The sequence below is a fragment of the Amblyraja radiata genome, chromosome 2 (genome assembly GCF_010909765.2).
Source record: "Amblyraja radiata isolate CabotCenter1 chromosome 2, sAmbRad1.1.pri, whole genome shotgun sequence".
Classification (NCBI taxonomy): domain Eukaryota; kingdom Metazoa; phylum Chordata; class Chondrichthyes; order Rajiformes; family Rajidae; genus Amblyraja; species Amblyraja radiata.
Genome location: NC_045957.1, coordinates 124,973,692 through 124,990,186, shown reverse-complemented (window position 1 = coordinate 124,990,186; position 16,495 = coordinate 124,973,692). Strand labels below are relative to the sequence as shown.

The window sequence follows — 16,495 nt, the reverse complement described above, 5'->3', positions numbered from 1 at the left end:
CTCTGTCCTAACTCATTCGCTCACATCTGGCCATTCCAATAAATCTTTTGTATCTGTCCGAATGTTTTAAATGTTGTTATAGTACCTGCCTCAACCACCTCCTCTGGCGAATCATTCAATATACACACAACTTTTGTGAAAAACATGATCCCCAGGGAAAAAGTCAGAAATAAATTTTAGGAAGGACATTCTTGCTATTGAGGGAGTGCAGTGTAGGTTTACAAGGTTAATGGCGAGACAGTCATATGCTAAGAGAGTGGAGCAGCTGGGCTTGTACACTCTGGAGTTTAGAAGAATGAGAGGGGATCTCATTGATACATACAAAATTGTTAAGGGTTTGGACACGCTAGAGGCAGGAACCATGTTCCCGATGTTGGGGGAGTCCAGAACCAGGGGCCATAGTTTAAGAATAAGGAGTAAGCCATTTAGAAAGGAGATGAGGAAACGCCTTTTCTCATAGAGAGTGGTGGGGCCAAGGAAAGAGCGTTCACGTCGCGGCCCTGTTTCAACCAATCTTTCCACCACCACGTACAAGAAGCACAAGAAGCGCAAGACAGACACCATTGTGCAGATGCCGAGAAGTGTGTTCAGCTCTGGCTGAACAACTTCTAATCTTGCGTGTGGACTCGATAAGAAGAAGAAGATAGAGAGTGGTGAGTCTGTGGAATTCTCTGCCTCAGAGGGCAGTGGAGGCAGATTCTCTGGATGCTTTCAAGAGAGAGCTAGATAGGGCTCTTAAAAATAGCAGAGTCAGGGGATATGTGGAGAAGGTAGGAACGGGGTACTGATTGGGGATGATCAGACATGATCACATTGAATGGCGGTGCTGACTCGAAGGGCCAAATGGCCTACTCCTGCACCTATTGTTTAAATATTTCCCTTGTCATCTGGTTCTTGAATCCTCAACCTTGCGAAAGAGACTGCATTCACCCAATCTATTCCCTTCATGATTTTATACACGTCCGAAAGATCACCGCTCGGCCTCGTGCTGCAAGGAATCAAGTCCTCGCCTGCCCACCCTCTCCCTGCAGCGACTGGTCGATCTCGTATCAGTGACCTGCGTTTACTCATCTGCTGGAGACTTCTCCCAAACACCAAATGACTTACTTGGTCAGTTCCTGGAACTCCTCAAACTCCTGCTTCACGGAGGACCAGTCATTCTGTGCCTGAATAAGTCGAGCTTTCAGCCGTTGCTGAGACACCGCCGAGACGTTCTCGATCTTGGCAGGAGACGGGTACAAGGCCCGAACTGAGGGGGTGAAGAAGTTTCACAACATTACATTTCAAACACCACACTGGATACTGGAGCTAAACCGGCAATGGCAAACAGAACCGGTACACGGCCTTCAATATTACTAAGCAAATATTCTATCTGGAGTACACGTTTAAAGAATATTTGTAGCGAGGAAACCCAGATGCTGGTTTAAACAGAAGTTGGTCAAACAAACTCTCTCACAGATAGTTGTGAGTCTGTGGAATTCTATGCCTCAGAGGGCGGTGGAGGCGGGTTCTCTGGATGCTTTCAAGAGAGAGCTAGAGAAGGCTCTTAAAGATAGCGGTCAGGGGATATGGGGAGAAGGCAGGAGATGGGGAGATACTGATTGGGGATGATCAGCCATGATCACATTAAATGGCGGTGCTGGCTCAAAGGGCCGAATGGACTACTCCTGCACCTATTGTCTATTGATATAGAGAGATATAGAACAAATGAATGAACGATATGCAAAAGAGTAATGATGATAAAAGAAACAGGCCATTGTTAGCTGTGGGCTGAGTGAAAACAAGTTAGACAATGAGACTCTACAAGAAGATTTTGAAAGTGGTACAACTTGGGTCGGGGTGGGACGGAGAGAGAGGGGATGCTTGAGAGAGTGTTAGAGAAATCAATATTCATAGCAGAGTATTTGTTTCTTAAACGCCCAAGTCGTTCAGTAAACTGAGCTGTTGTTAAAGACGTTAGCAATGGTTTTTACCTCCAGCATTTTTCTCCAAGGTAGAGGCTTCCAAAAAGGCCCGTTCCAGTTCAGCTGCCCTCCGCAAGCTGAGCTCCTTGGCCTGCTTCACATGTTCCAAGGAGCTCAGGTATTTGTTTTCTTCCCGTAGAGCACGATTCTCGATGGCATAAGTGACTACCCGCGAGTCTTGTACAATCTGCAACCACAAACCACACTCATCACTTCACAAGTCAGAGGCAGAATTGGGTCCGTTCAGTCTACCCCGCCATTCAATCACGACTGATCTACCTTCCTCTCTCAATCAAGAACAATTACTAATCATGAATCTATCTATCTCTGCCTTAATATCCATTGATTTTGCCTCCACAGCCGTCTGTGGCAATGAATTCCACAGATTCACCACCCTCTGATGAAAAAAAATCATCCTCGTCTCCTTTCTAAAGGAATGTCCTTTTATTCTGAGGTTCATCTGCTACAGTGTCACAGTCACATAAAGCACAGAGAGAGTTTTGTAATGAAAATCAAAACAAAACCGCAGACTCTAGAACACAAAATCAAACTGCAGGAAATGCTGAATGGAAACAAGAAACTGCACATGCTGGAAACTTGAACTAACCACAAAGTGCTGGAGGAAGTCGGGGGTCAGGCAGCACCTGTAGGGAATGGACAGATGATGTTTCACGTCAGGACCCATCTTCAGACTTGTCTGCACCCCAACCTAGAGAATCCCTTTGGCTGAAGAGTCGCAAACCTGAAACGTCATCTGCCCATTCAATAGACAATAGACAATAGGTGCAGGAGTAGGCCATTCGGCCCTTCGAGCCAGCACCGCTATTCAATGTGATCATGGCTGATTATCCCCAATCAGTACCCCGTTCCTGCCTTCTCCTCAATCCCCTGACACCGCTATCTTTAAGAGCCCTATCTAGCTCTCTCTTGAAAGCATCCAGAGAATTCCACACTCACAACTATCTGTGAGAAAAAGTGTTTCCTCGTCTCCGTTCTAAATGGCTTACTCCTTATTCTTAAACTGTGGCCCCTGGTTCTGGACTCCCCCAACATCGGGAACATGTTTCCTGCCTCTAGTGAGTCCAAACCCTTAACAATCTTATATGTTTCAATAAGATTCCCTCTCATCCTTCTAAACTCCAGAGTGTACAAGCCCAGCTGCTCCATTCTCTCAGCATATGACAGTCCCACCATCCCGGGAATTAACCTTGTAAACCCACGCTGCACTCCCTCAATAGCAAGAATGTCCTTCCTCAAATTAGAGGACCAAAACTGCACACAATACTCCAGGTGTGGTCTCACTAGGGCCCTGTACAACTGCATCAGGACCTCTTTGGTCCTATACTCGACTCATCTTGTTATAAAGGCCAACATGCCATTTGCTTTCTTCACTGCCTGCTGTACCTGCATGCTCACTTTCATAGACTGATGTACAAGGACCCCCAGATCCCGTTGTACTTCCCCTTTTAACAACTTGACGCCATTTAGATAGTAATCTGCCTTCCTGTTTTTGATACCAAAGTGGATAACCTCACATTTATCCGCATTAAACTTCATCTGCCATGCATCTGCCCACTCCCCCAATCTGTCCAAGTCACCATGCAATCCATCTACAAATGCTGCCTGGCCTGTTGGGTTCCACCAGCACAAGGTTTTTGTACGGGAAATGCTCAGCAGGTCAGTCAGTATCTGTGCAGAAAGAAACAAAAGGAGGCTCAGGTCAAAGATCTCGGCCAGAATTGAGAAAAGAGAAAACAGGTCTGTATGGAGGAAGGTTGGACAGGACAAATGGGACATCAGTGACAGGTAGTATAACAACATTTAAAAGACGTTTGGACAAGTACATGGGTAGGACAGCTTTAGAGGGATATGGGCCAAACGTAGGCAGGTGGGACGAGTGTAGATGGGGCACGTTGGTCGGCATTGGCAAGTTGGGTCGAAGGGCCTGTTTCCACATTATGCTGAAGACTGCTCAGGACAATGTGCGTTTAGTTTAGATACAGTGCGGAAACATGTCCTACGGCCCAGCGAGTCCGCACCGACCAGCGATCACCCCGTACACTAGTTTAATTTAGAGATACGGCGTGGAAACAGGCCCTTCTCCACAGAGTCCGCACCGACCAGTGACCCCTGAACATTAACAGTATCCGACACACACTATGGACAATTTACAAGTAAACTAATCCAAGTAACCTACAATCCTTTGGTCACATAGAGAGCGTTCAAATTCCGTACAGACAATACCGGTAGTCAGGATTGAACCCAGGTCCCTGGCGCTGTGAGACCCGGGGACCTCTGGCGCTGTGGGGCAGCAACTCTACTGTGCTGCCCATGTTCACGTTGATGATTCTGTGCATTCAGCATTCCGGCCGGACGCTTTACCTGCTCTTTTAAAATCTGGATTTCTTCTTTCAGTTCCCCGATGGCCGTATCCTTGTCATCCGGAGAGAGGCCGGCGTGGCAACCGCTCACTATCTTCTCCAGATGTGCGATGTTGGTCTCCCGGAACTTCACTATCATCTTGGTCGACTGATTAATCCTTTCCTTTTTGCTGCACACATCCTTGAGTTGCCCGATCTTCTCCTTCAGGGCCTGGAAAACAAATATAAATATATATATATATGTAAGGTAGACACAAAATGCTGGAGTAATTCAGTGGGACAGGCAGCATCTCCGGAGAGAAGGAATGGGTGACGTTTCGGGTCGAGACCCTTCTTCAGACTGATGTCAGGGGAGGGGGTGGGACAGAGATAGAATGTAGTCGGAGACAGTAAGACTGGTGGGCGAACTGGGAAGGGGGAGGGGATGGAGAGAGAGGGAAAGCAAGGGTTACTTGAAGTTAGAGAAGTCAATGTTCATACCGCTGGGGTGTAAACTACCCAAGCGAAATATCAGTTGCTGTTCCTGCAATTTGCGCTGGGCCTCACTCTGACAATGGAGGACAGAAAGGTCAGAATGGGAAAGGGAGGGGGAGGTAAAGTGCTGAGCAACCGGGAGATCAGGTAGGTTAAGGCAGACTGAGTGTAGGTGTTCAGCAAAACAATCGCTGAGCCTGCGCTTGGTCTCACCGATGTACTGGAGTTGACACCTGGAACAGCGGATACAAGTGAAGGTGGAGCAAGTGAACCTCAGCCTCACCTGGAAGGACTGTCGGGGTCCTTGGATGGAGTCGAGGAGGGAGGTAAAGGGACAGGTGTTGCATCTCCTGTGGTTGCAGGGGAAAGTACCAGGGGAGAGGGTGGTTTGGGTGCCAAACATTATGGTGCCCTGAAATGGGGGGGACTGTGTATAAACACTGCTGTAATGTCTACACGGCAATACAAAAATGTATAAAAATGGCCTTTATTAAAATCTGACAAATATGCACTTTAACCACATGTGATTTTTTTTCTATCACAAATTTCAAATTGTGAAGTACAGAGGCAAATAAATAAATGATGGGTCTTTGTCCCAAACATTATGGAGGGCAGTGTGTATATTGTATCCGACGGCTGATGGGGTGGAAGTTGGCGGCAAGGGGGACTCTGTCCTTGTTACGAATTGTGGAGGGGGTGGGGGGGGAAGAGGGAGTAAGAGCGGAGCTGTGGGATATCGAGGGGACCCTAGTGAGAGCCTCATCTATGATGGAAGAGGGGCACCCCCTCTTCCCTAAAGAATGAGGACATCTCCGATGCCCTAGTATGGAACACCTCATCCTGGGCGCAGATGCGGCATAGATGGAGGAATTGGAACTAGGGGATAGAGTCCTTACAGGAAGCAGGGTGGGAAGAAGATAGCTATGGGAGTCAGAATGTTTGTAGTAGATGTCGGTCAATTGTCTGTTTCGTGTGATGGAGACGGTGAGATCTAGAAACGGTAGGGAGATGTCGGAGATGGTCCAAGTGAATTTGAGTGCCGGATGGAAATTGGTGGCGAAGTGTAAGAATGTGTGTGCGTGCGTGCCTTTGTCTGTCTCTCTGTGCCTACACTTCAAATTCACCACCAATTTCCATCCTGCATAAAAAATATATCTATGAAATGTCCCTGGTGCATAGGATAGTGTCAGTGTGCGGCCATCGCTGGTCGCTGCGATGAAGCGCCTGTTTCCATGCTGTAAGTCTAAAGTAAAGTCCAAGGTCTGTCAGGTAAACCCATGGAGCAGTGGGGATATTTATCACCAGTTTCCAGCCTCTGTCCACAAGGGGAATAATGGGTGCTTGAGGCAGCGAGTGTGATTTGTTAAAATTGCAGCCACATAACTTCAGCCAAGTTTAGTCACCGTTTAACGGACAAGGAGTTGTTCACTGGCCCGACATCCTTGGCGGCAGGGAGGTGGTTTACCAGTTTGAGTTTGTAAACCAACACTTCGCAAAGTATTAAAGGGCCAGTTATGGCAGTCAGTAAATATAACCAACATCTTGTCCTGAATCATTCACGTCAAAGCTACGACCTAGAAAACACACCAGTGCCTCGACATCCTCAGGAGACAAACTCAGCACGTCTGCAACAACTCTGACAAACTTCTACTGTCAGGCTGCATCACAGCTTGTCTTGGGAACAGCTCTGCCCGAGATGGTGCCATATCCCTCTAAACCTATCCACGTACCTGTCCAATAGACAATAGACAATAGGTGCAGGAGTATGCCATTCAGCCCTGTCTTGCCGAGGCAGCGTGAGGTGTAAATGGAGTCAATGGAAGGGAGGTTGGTTTGTGTGACGGTCTGGTTCTTGCGGTCTTGGATGGAACTGTTCCCAAACCAAGCTGTGATGCATCCCGATAAAATGCCGACTGTGGTGCATCGGAAAAGTTGGTGAGAGTTGTGGGGAACATGCCGAAGTTCCTAAGCCTTGTAAGGAAGTAGAGGCGCTGATGTGCTGGCAGCTCATTCCATGCAACCACCACGTGTGTGTGTGTGTGTGTGTGTGTGTGTGTGTGTGTGTGTGAAGATTGCTGGAATCATCCAGATTCTACACCAGCACCCTGGATGGTTCTACACCAGCACCCTGGATGGTTCTACACCAGCACCCTGGATGGTTCTACACCAGCACCCTGGATGGTTCTACACCAGCACCCTGGATGGTTCTACACCAGCACCCTGGATGGTTCTACACCAGCACCCTGGATGGTTCTACAGCAGCACCCTGGATGGTTCTACACCAGCACCCTGGATGGTTCTACACCAGCACCCTGGATGGTTCTACACCAGCACCCTGGATGGTTCTACACCAGCACCCTGGATGGATTCTCACCTGGTTTTGACTTTCACTCGTTTCCCAGAGAAGCATAGCTTGCAGAAAGCGATCCTTCCAGTCGCCGCCAAGTCCTTTCACAGGCTCGGTATCTGTCAGGCAGGAAAGACCTGAGATTACACTTTCTCCATTGACATTTGGAAAAACATTAATTCACGTGAAGCAAACTCTTCCTCAACACAAGGCCAAAATCCTTAGACCCAAAAATAAGCTCACGTTTGGTTCAACATCTTGAACCTTGCAGTCTATAGAACATGGACCTGAGCGGCCCACAATGTCTGTGACAAACATGAAGTCAAGAACAACTACCTGTACATAAACCATATCCCTTCATTCCCTGCAGACCCACATGCAGATCCAAGTACCTTTTAAATGAATGCCACAAACATGTTTCACCTACCACCCCCGGCCGCACGTTCCTGGCACATCACCCACCGCGATAAACCTGCCCCATACACCTCCTTTACATGGAGAGGGGAGAGGGGAGAGGGGAGAGGGGAGAGGGGAGAGGGGAGAGGGGAGAAGGGAGAAGAGAGAGGGGGGAGGGGAGGGGGGAGAGGGGGGGGGGGGGAGGGGGAGAGGGGAGAGGGGAGGGGGGAGAGGGGAGAGGGGAGAGGGAGAGGGGAGAGGGGAGAGGGGAGAGGGGAGGAAAACAGAGAGAAAAGAAAGTTAAAAGAGAGGGGAAAAGAGAGAAAATGAGAAAGAGAGAGAACGAGAAAGTGAAGAATAGAGAAGAGAAAAAGATAGAAAAAATTAGAGAAGAGAAAAGAGACAAGAGAAAAGAGAAAGTGAAAAAGAGAAAAAAGAGAAAATAAGAGGAAATAGAAAAAGAGAGTAAAAAGAGAGAAAAAGTGAGGGAAAGAATGAGTGAGAGAAAAAATTGAGTTGAGGAAAAATAAATAAGGTGAATGCACAGATGAAGGAATGGATCGTCTGGGCTTGTATTCACTGGAGTTTAGAAGGATGAGAGGGCATCCTGTTGAAACATATAAAATTCTTAAAGGATTGGACGGGCTAGATGCAAGAAAAATGTTCCCGATGTTGGGGCAGTCCAGAACCAGGGGCCACAGTTTAATAATATGGAGATAGGCCATTTAGCACTAAGATGAGGAAAACCATTTTCACCCACAGAGTTGTGCATCTGTGGAATTCTCTGCTACAGAAGGCAGTGGAGGCCAATTCAGTGGATGTTTTCAAGAGTTAGATTTAGCTCTTAGGGCTAACGGAATCAAGGGATATGGGGAAAAAGCAGGAACGGGGTACTGATTGTGGATGATCAGCCTTGATCATATTGAATGCCGGTGCTGGCTGGAAGGGCCGAATGGCCTACACCTGCACCCATTTTCTACGTTTCTATGTTTCTCACCCCACAGCTGCGTCTTGTCTTTGATATTTCCATTCACAGAAACTGGTTCCAGCTATCCCTCAATTTCATGCACTTCTCTATCAACCTCTTTCGTTCCATAGAAAACGATTCAAGCCTGTCCAACCTCTCCCTGTAACTAATACCCTGTGACCCAAGCATCATCTGGTAAACCACCTCTGCACCAAAGCCTTCCTGTGATGGGTCGATGGGAACTGTACGCAATACTCCACAAGTGGCCAAACCAACGATGGTCACATAAAGCTGCAGCATGACATTATGCACCGTATATTATAGGATTTGGTTGGATAGCATGCAAAGATCAAGCTGCTCGCTATATTACGGTACACGTGATAACAAACACAATCCTGGATTTCTCTGGCTGTTTCTCACTCAATTCCATTGGTATCTGTAAGTTAAATCAGCCCATCGTATCTTAGCTTGTCACACATCCTCTTCTCCTCCATGTGCTTCAACCACTGCTGAATCCCATCTCAGTAAGGACGTGGGGCAAATGATAAGGATCACTTCTTAATAAACAGACAACTGACAAAAACGTTAGGTAAACCAACTCAAGCTTTACTGATCATCGGCCGGCGGAAGTGACGGGGATACACCAGTCAAGTATGCTACAGACACTTCACTTCCCCGTGCTACCACTTCAATGAACAAGGTTTTGCATGGTGTGTTTATACTGTGTGTCACTTAATCATATTCCAAAGCTATTAGTTATGGTCACAAGATCCAGTCAAAACACATCACTACACGACGAGTCTGAGCTTGTCTCTCTTATCAATTGGTAGACACATTTCAACGGCACCGGTCAATGTCTCAATATACATCAACCTGAGGCAAGCCCGGGCTTGTCTCTCTCCCTCTTATCAATTCACTGGAGAAGGCCTGCTTGGAACGAAATAAACTACAACCTAGTCAAGTATTCCACTATGTATCCTTTATATCTTTAAAGGCATTTAACCTTTTCACAAAGGGCCCACTTGTCTGTTGTACGGCTCCATGTGTGTGATGGCTCGTATTTTCCTCACTATTAACCACACAATTACATTGCCGACAGATCAGGTCGGGGGAGTTCCCCCTGCCACACCATGTAGACAATTGACAATACACAATAGGTGCAGGTGTAGGCCATTCGACCCTTCGAGCCAGCACCGCCATTCAACGTGATCATGGCTGATCATCCCCAATCAGTACCCCGTTCCTGCCTTCTCCCCATATCCCCTGGCTCTGCTATTTTTAAGAGCCCTATCTAAAAACATAGAAAATAGGTGCAGGAGTAGGCTATTCGGCCCTTCGAGCCTGCACCGCCATTCAATATGATCATGGCTGATCATCCAACTCAGTATCCTGTACCTGCCTTCTCTCCATACCTCCTGATCCCTTTAGCCACAAGGGCCACATCTAACTCCCTCTTAAATATAGCCAATGATCTGGCCTCAACTACCTTCTGTGGCAGAGAATTCCACAGATTCACCACTCTGTGTGAAAAATGTTTTTCTCATCTCGGTCCTAAAAGGCTTCCCCCTCATCCTCAAACTGTGACCCCGTGTTCTGGACTTCCCCAACATCGGGAATAATCTTCCTGCATCTAGCCTGTCCAACCCCTTAAGAATTTTGTACGTTTCTGTAAGTTCCCCCCCTCAATCTTCTAAATTCTAGCGAGTACAAGCCGAGTCTATCCAGTCTTTCTTCATAGGAAAGTCCTGCCATCCCAGGAATCAGTCTGGTGAACCTTCTCTGTACTCCCTCTGTGGCAAGAATGTCTTTCCTCAGATTAGGAGACCAAAACTGTACACAATACTCCAGGTGTGGTCTCACCAAGGCCCTGTACAACTTGAATTGAATTGAATTCCTTTATTGTCATTCAGACCTTATGGTCTGAACGAAATTTCATGCCTGCAGTCATACATACAATCATACAATAGTAAACAACACTAAACACAAATTAACTTCCACCGCAGTGTATCCTCCAAGCACCTCCTCACTGTGGTGGAGGCAAAAATCTTAGGGCTGCAGTCTCTTCCCTCCTCTTCTCCCTCTGCGCTGAGGCGATTCCCCACCGGGCGATGGCACAAACAGTCCCGCGGCTCACCGAACCCCGCAAACGGGCCGGCTCAAACACCGCGGCCCGGGGTGGTCGAAGCTGCCGCCCTCCAGTCCAGCGGACGCAGCCGCTGGCCCGCAGCTGAACCCTGGACTCAGGTCATAGCCGCCAGAACAAATGGGCCGCTCCGACGGGAGCGCCATTCCACCCTCGAGCTGGGCCGCTGCAACGGGAGCGCCACAGCCCCCCACGGGAGAGACTCAGCCCCTCGCCAGGCCGCCCTCACGGGAGCGTCACAGCCCCTCACGGGAGCACCGTTCCAGCCCCGAGCTAGACCGCCCTCACGGGAGCGAGCCCAGGGTGAGTCCTGACTGGCTGCCTCCGGAGTCTCGAGGTCGCCAGCTCCGCCATTAGGCCTCAGCGCAGACGGAGGCAGAGAAGGGGGATACGACAAAAAAGTCGCATTCCACCGAAGGGAGAGACAGCAAGCCCCGTTTCAACCCCCCCCCCCCCACATAAACACAACCTAAAAACCAAAAACTTAACTAGACAAAACGAAAAAAAACAACACAAAAAAGTAAAGACAAACGGACTGCAGGCGAGCCGCAGCCGTTCACCAGCGCCGCCACTTCCGGACTGCAGTAGAACCTCCCTGCTCCTATACTCAAATCCTTTTGCTATGAATTCTAACATACCATTCGCTTTCTTCGCTGCCTGCTGCACCTGCATGCCTACTTTCAATGACTGGTGTACCATGACACACAGGTCTCGTTGCATCTCCCCTTTAACTAATCGGCCACCATTCAGATAACAGTCTACTTTCCTGCTCTTGCCACCAAAGTGGATAACCTCACATTTATCCACTTTATACTGCATCTGCCATGCATTTGCCCACTCACCCAACCTATCCAAGTCACCTTGCAGCCTCCTAGCATCCTCCTCACAGCTAACACTGCCCCCCAGCTTCGTGTCATCCGCAAACTTGGAGATGTTGCATTCAATTCCCTCGTCCAAATCATTAATATATATTGTAAATAGCTGGGGTCCCAGCACTGAGCCTTGCGGTACCCCACTAGTCACTGCCTGCCATTCTGAAAAGGACCCGTTTACTCCTACTCTTTGCTTCCTGCCTGTCAGCCAGTTCTCTATCCACATCAATACTGAACCCCCAATACCGCGTGCTTTAAGTTTGCATACTAATCTCTTATGTGGGACCTTGTCGAAAGCCTTCTGAAAGTCCAGATATAACACATCCACTGGTTCTCCCTTATCCACTCTACTAGTTACATCCTCGAAAAATTCTATAAAATTCGTCAGACATGATTTACCTTTCATAAATCCATGCTGACTTTGTCCAATAATTTCACCACTTTCCAAATGTGCTGCTATCCCATCTTTAATAACTGACTCTAGCATTTTCCTCACTGCCGATGTTAGACTAACTGGTCTGTAATTCCCCGTTTTCTCTCTACCTCCCTTTTTAAAAAGTGGGGTTACATTAGCTACCCTCCAATCTTCAGGAACTACTCCAGAATCTAAAGAGTTTTGAAAAATTATCACTAATGCAGCCACTATTTCTGGGGCTACTTCCTTATGTACTCTGGGATGCAGCCTATCTGGCCCTGGGGATTTATCAGCCTTTAATCCATTCAATTTACCTAACACCACTTCCCGACTAACCTGGATTTCACTCAGTTCCTCCATCTCATTTGACCCCCAGTCCCCTGCTATTTCCAGCAGATTATTTATGTCTTCCTTAGTGAAGACAGAACCAAAGTAGTTATTCAATTGGTCTGCCATGTCCTTGTTCCCCATGATCAATTCACCTGTTTCTGACTGCAAGGGACCTACATATGTTTTAACTAATCTTTTTCTCTTCACATATCTATAAAAACTTTTGCAGTCAGTTTTTATGTTCCCTGCCAGTTTTCTTTCATAATCTATTTTCCCTTTCCTAAAGGGTTGACGGTGGATATGCAAAGGAAGGCATTTAAAGACTGCATGGATGAACTACAAAAATTGTTCATCCCAGTTTGGCAAAAGAATAAATCAGGGAAGGTAGTGCATCCGTGGATAACGAGGGAAATCAGGGATAGTATCAAAACAAAAGATGAAGCATACAAATTAGCCAGAGAAAGCAGCCTACCAGAGGACTAGGAGAAATTCAGTCCAGCAGAGGACAAAGCCCATATTATGGTCACTCTTGCCCAAGGAGCCACGCACAACAAGACTGCTAACTAACCCTTCCTCATTACTCAATATCTAGCTCTCTCTTGAAAGCTCATGTAATCCCGTGCTACCCGCTCCATGGTCGGATAGTCGGCAACTAAACCGTCTCCCCACTTGGTTTGCTGTGGACCCCCAGTAGGACCAAAAACAAGACCTGTCAAATAGCGGATGAGCTCCTAGCGAGCCAACGGCCATCCACACTTCAGTAGAATTTGCGATCACTGTCGTACATGGCATTGTAAGGAACGATGACAAAGCACACAAACCAAAATCCTGTACTTCCAGCGGTGGAAGTCCGCAGGAACGGTAGGACAGAGATGTGTGGTGCGTCCGTCACCGTTCCCGTCGGAAACCAGCGCCACTGCGTCGCTAATGTTTTCAACGATGATGAATGAATGACATTGGAGGTTGGATTGATACGAGATATCACTCAGACACCTGAAACTTTGACTGGGTACCTTACCTGGCCTGGGGTCAACCTCCTGTGTTGTTTGTCCCTTGGCCAGCTCACAAATCTGTTCTTTCAGCTTCTTAATTTCTGCCTGGAGGTGGTGGACATTTCCTTGAGTATCTTCATTGATCACAGCCTAGAAACAAAATGTGAATGAACACCTTCTGCCACAACACTTGATAGCAACAGCCTGGTGGCAACAGATTGACCATCACAATGAAGTATGTTTAAGAAGGAACTGCAGATGCTGGAATAATTGAAGGTAGACATAAATGCTGGAGAAACTCAGGGGGTGAGGCAGCATCTATGGAGCGAAGGAAATAGGCGACGTTTCGGCTCGAGACCCTTCTTCATACTGATGTGGGGGTGGGGGGCCGGGAAGAAGAAAGGAAAAGGCGGAGACAGTGGGCTGTGGGAGAGCTGGGAAGGGGAGGGGAAAGAGGGAGAAAGCAGGGACTTCAATGGAGCAACTATTTTAAAGTGTTTGTAGAAGAGTGGAAATAGTTAATTTGGTGCAAGTCAAGAGAGAGACAAAGTTTCAAGGAGATATGCAGGGGATGTTTTAAGTTATGATGGGTGTCTGGAACACACAGCGAGGAGTGAAAGCAGGTACAAAGGTGGAGTTTAAGAGGCTTTTAGACAGGTACATAGATGCGCAGTGAATGGAGGGATATGGATCACATACAGGCAGATACGTCCCAGCATTGCGGGCCGAAGGGCCTGTTCCTGAACTGAACTGTCCCATGTTCAACCTATTTAGAAAGCAGTTTAAATTAATATGGAAATGAAACATATTTAAACCAAGGGATCAAGTGGAAGCTCAAACCAAGATCTTATCTGTTTCTATTTCAGATTGTGCGGCACGATGGCGTTACTGCCTTACAGCGCCAGAGATCCTGACTATGGGTGCCGCCTGTACGGAGTTTGCACGTTCTTCCCGTGACCTGCGTGGGTTTTCTCCGGGATTTTCGGTTTCCTGCCACATTCCAAAGATGTACAGGATTGTGGTGAATTGGTTTTGTATGAACATAAATTGTCTCCAGTGCGTGTGGGATAGTGTTAATGTGCGGGGATTGCTGGTCGGAGCGGACTCGGTGTGCCGAAGGGCCTGTTTCTGAGCTGTATGTCTAAACTAAACTAAAGAATGCGACAGTGAATTATCCCCAAGCTGAAACCTGCCTAAAACAGACTTATGGAGATGATAGAGGTGCAAAAGGGATATTCTGGCTGTAGAGAGGAACTGTATGCTGCGAGGCTGTCAGAAGATACAGTGGACTAGAGATCATTGGGAGACAAGGGCAGTGAAACGGCAGGTGGTGCTTATCCCAAGCAAGTGTGAGGTGTTGAATCTTGCTAGGTTGAATGCAAGGGCAAAATATACAGTTCATGGCAAGACCCTGAACAGCACTGATGTGCAGTGGGATGGTGGAGTCACCTTCAATTAATCAAAGACTTCAACTCACTTTATTTTTGATCAGCTTGGCCCTACGGGCAAACTGCAGAGTGGAGAGCGTTTCACCAAAACACTTGGAGCCCGGGTGCACATTTGCAATGATGTAGGTCTTGGCATTTCCCCCAAGAGAGTCCTGGAACAAGAGCAATTCATTCACTCAAAACAGTGCGTATACACAACTGTAAACAGGCAACTCATTTCAAGAGTTAAGAGCGTTTTATTGTCATATCGGCAATCTTCTCATCCTTCTAAACTCCGGCCTTGTATTCACTGGAATTTAGAAGGATGAGAGCGGATCTTAAGACAGTAGACAATAGGTGCAGGAGTAGGCCATTCGGCCCTTCGAGCCAGCACCGCCATTCAATATGATCATGGCTGATCATGCATTCTATACTCCGTTCCTGCCTTCTCCCCATATCTTTAAGAGCTCTATCTAACTCTCTCTGGAAAGCGTCCAGAGAATCGGCCTTCACTGCCTAATGAGGCAGAGAATTCCACAGTTTAACCACTCTCTGGGTGAAAAGGTTTTTCCTCATCTCTGTTGTAAATGGCTTACCCCTTATTCTTAAACAGTGGCCCCTGGTTCTGGACTCCCCCAACATCAGGAACGTGCTTCCTGCCTCTAGCACATCCAATCCCTTAATAATCTTATATGTTTCAATAAGATCTCCTCTCATCCTTCTAAATTCCAGTGTATACAAGCCCAGCTGCTCCATTCTTTCAACATATGACAGTCTCACCATCCCGGGAACCTACGCTGCACTCCCTCAATAGCAAGAATGTCCTTCCTCAAATTTGGAGACCAAAACTGCACACAATACTTCAGGTGTGGTCTCACTAGGGCCCTGTACAACTGCAGAAGGACCTCTTTGCTCCCATACTCAACTCCTCTTGTTATAAAGGCCAACATGCCATTAGCTTTCTTCGCTGCCTGCTGTCCTGCATGCTTACTTTCATAGACTGATGAACACGGACACCCAGATCTCATTGTACTTCCCATTTTCCTAACCTGACACCATTCAGATAATAATCTGTCTTCCTGTTTTTGCAACCAAAGTGGATAACCTCACATTTATCCACTGCATCTGCCATGCATCTGCCCACTCTCCCAACCGGTCCAAGTCACCCTGTATTCTCATAGCATCCTCCTCAGAGTTCCCACTGCCACCCAACTTTGTATCAACTGCAAATTTGCTAATGTTACTTTGAATCCCTTCATCTAAATCATTGATGTATATTGTAAATAGCTGCAGTCCCTGCACCGAGCCTTGCGGTACCCCACTGGTCACTGCCTGCCATTCTGAAAGGGACCCATTAATCCTTACTCTTTGTTTCCTGTCGCCAACCAATTTTCTATCCATGTCAGTACCCTAAACCCAATACCATGCGCTCTAATTTTGCCCATTAATCTCCTATGTGGGACCTTATTGAAGGCTTTCTGAAAGTCCAGGTACACTACATCCACTGGCTCTCCCATGTCCATTTTCCTAGTTACATCCTCAAAAAATTCTAGAAGATTAGTCAAGCATGATTTCCCCTTCGTAAATCCATGCTGACTCGGACCGATCCTGTTACTGCTATCCAAATGTGCCCCTATTTCATCTTTTATAATTGACTCCAGCATCTTCCCCACAACCGATGTCAGGCTAACTGGTCTATAATTCCGTTTTCTCTCTCCCTCCTTTCTTAAAAAGTGGGATAACATTAGCTACCCTCCAATCCACAGGAACTGATCCTGAGTCTATAG

General features: G+C 47.3%; 1 protein-coding gene across 2 annotated transcripts in view; it reads right to left on the bottom strand.

Annotated features, from left to right (window-relative positions):
* The window catches only part of kif15 (kinesin family member 15), a 92,463-nt gene that overhangs the window by 50,558 nt on the left and 25,410 nt on the right, over window positions 1-16,495 (bottom strand). For both annotated transcript variants that reach the window (XM_033015096.1, XM_033015106.1), the window contains 6 exons: window positions 14,759-14,881; window positions 13,308-13,431; window positions 7,194-7,285; window positions 4,347-4,556; window positions 1,974-2,151; window positions 1,108-1,249 (listed from right to left, as the gene is read on the bottom strand). In XM_033015096.1, the coding sequence (XP_032870987.1) occupies window positions 1,108-1,249; window positions 1,974-2,151; window positions 4,347-4,556; window positions 7,194-7,285; window positions 13,308-13,431; window positions 14,759-14,881 (869 nt within the window). The remainder of the gene's footprint in view (window positions 1-1,107; window positions 1,250-1,973; window positions 2,152-4,346; window positions 4,557-7,193; window positions 7,286-13,307; window positions 13,432-14,758; window positions 14,882-16,495) is intronic.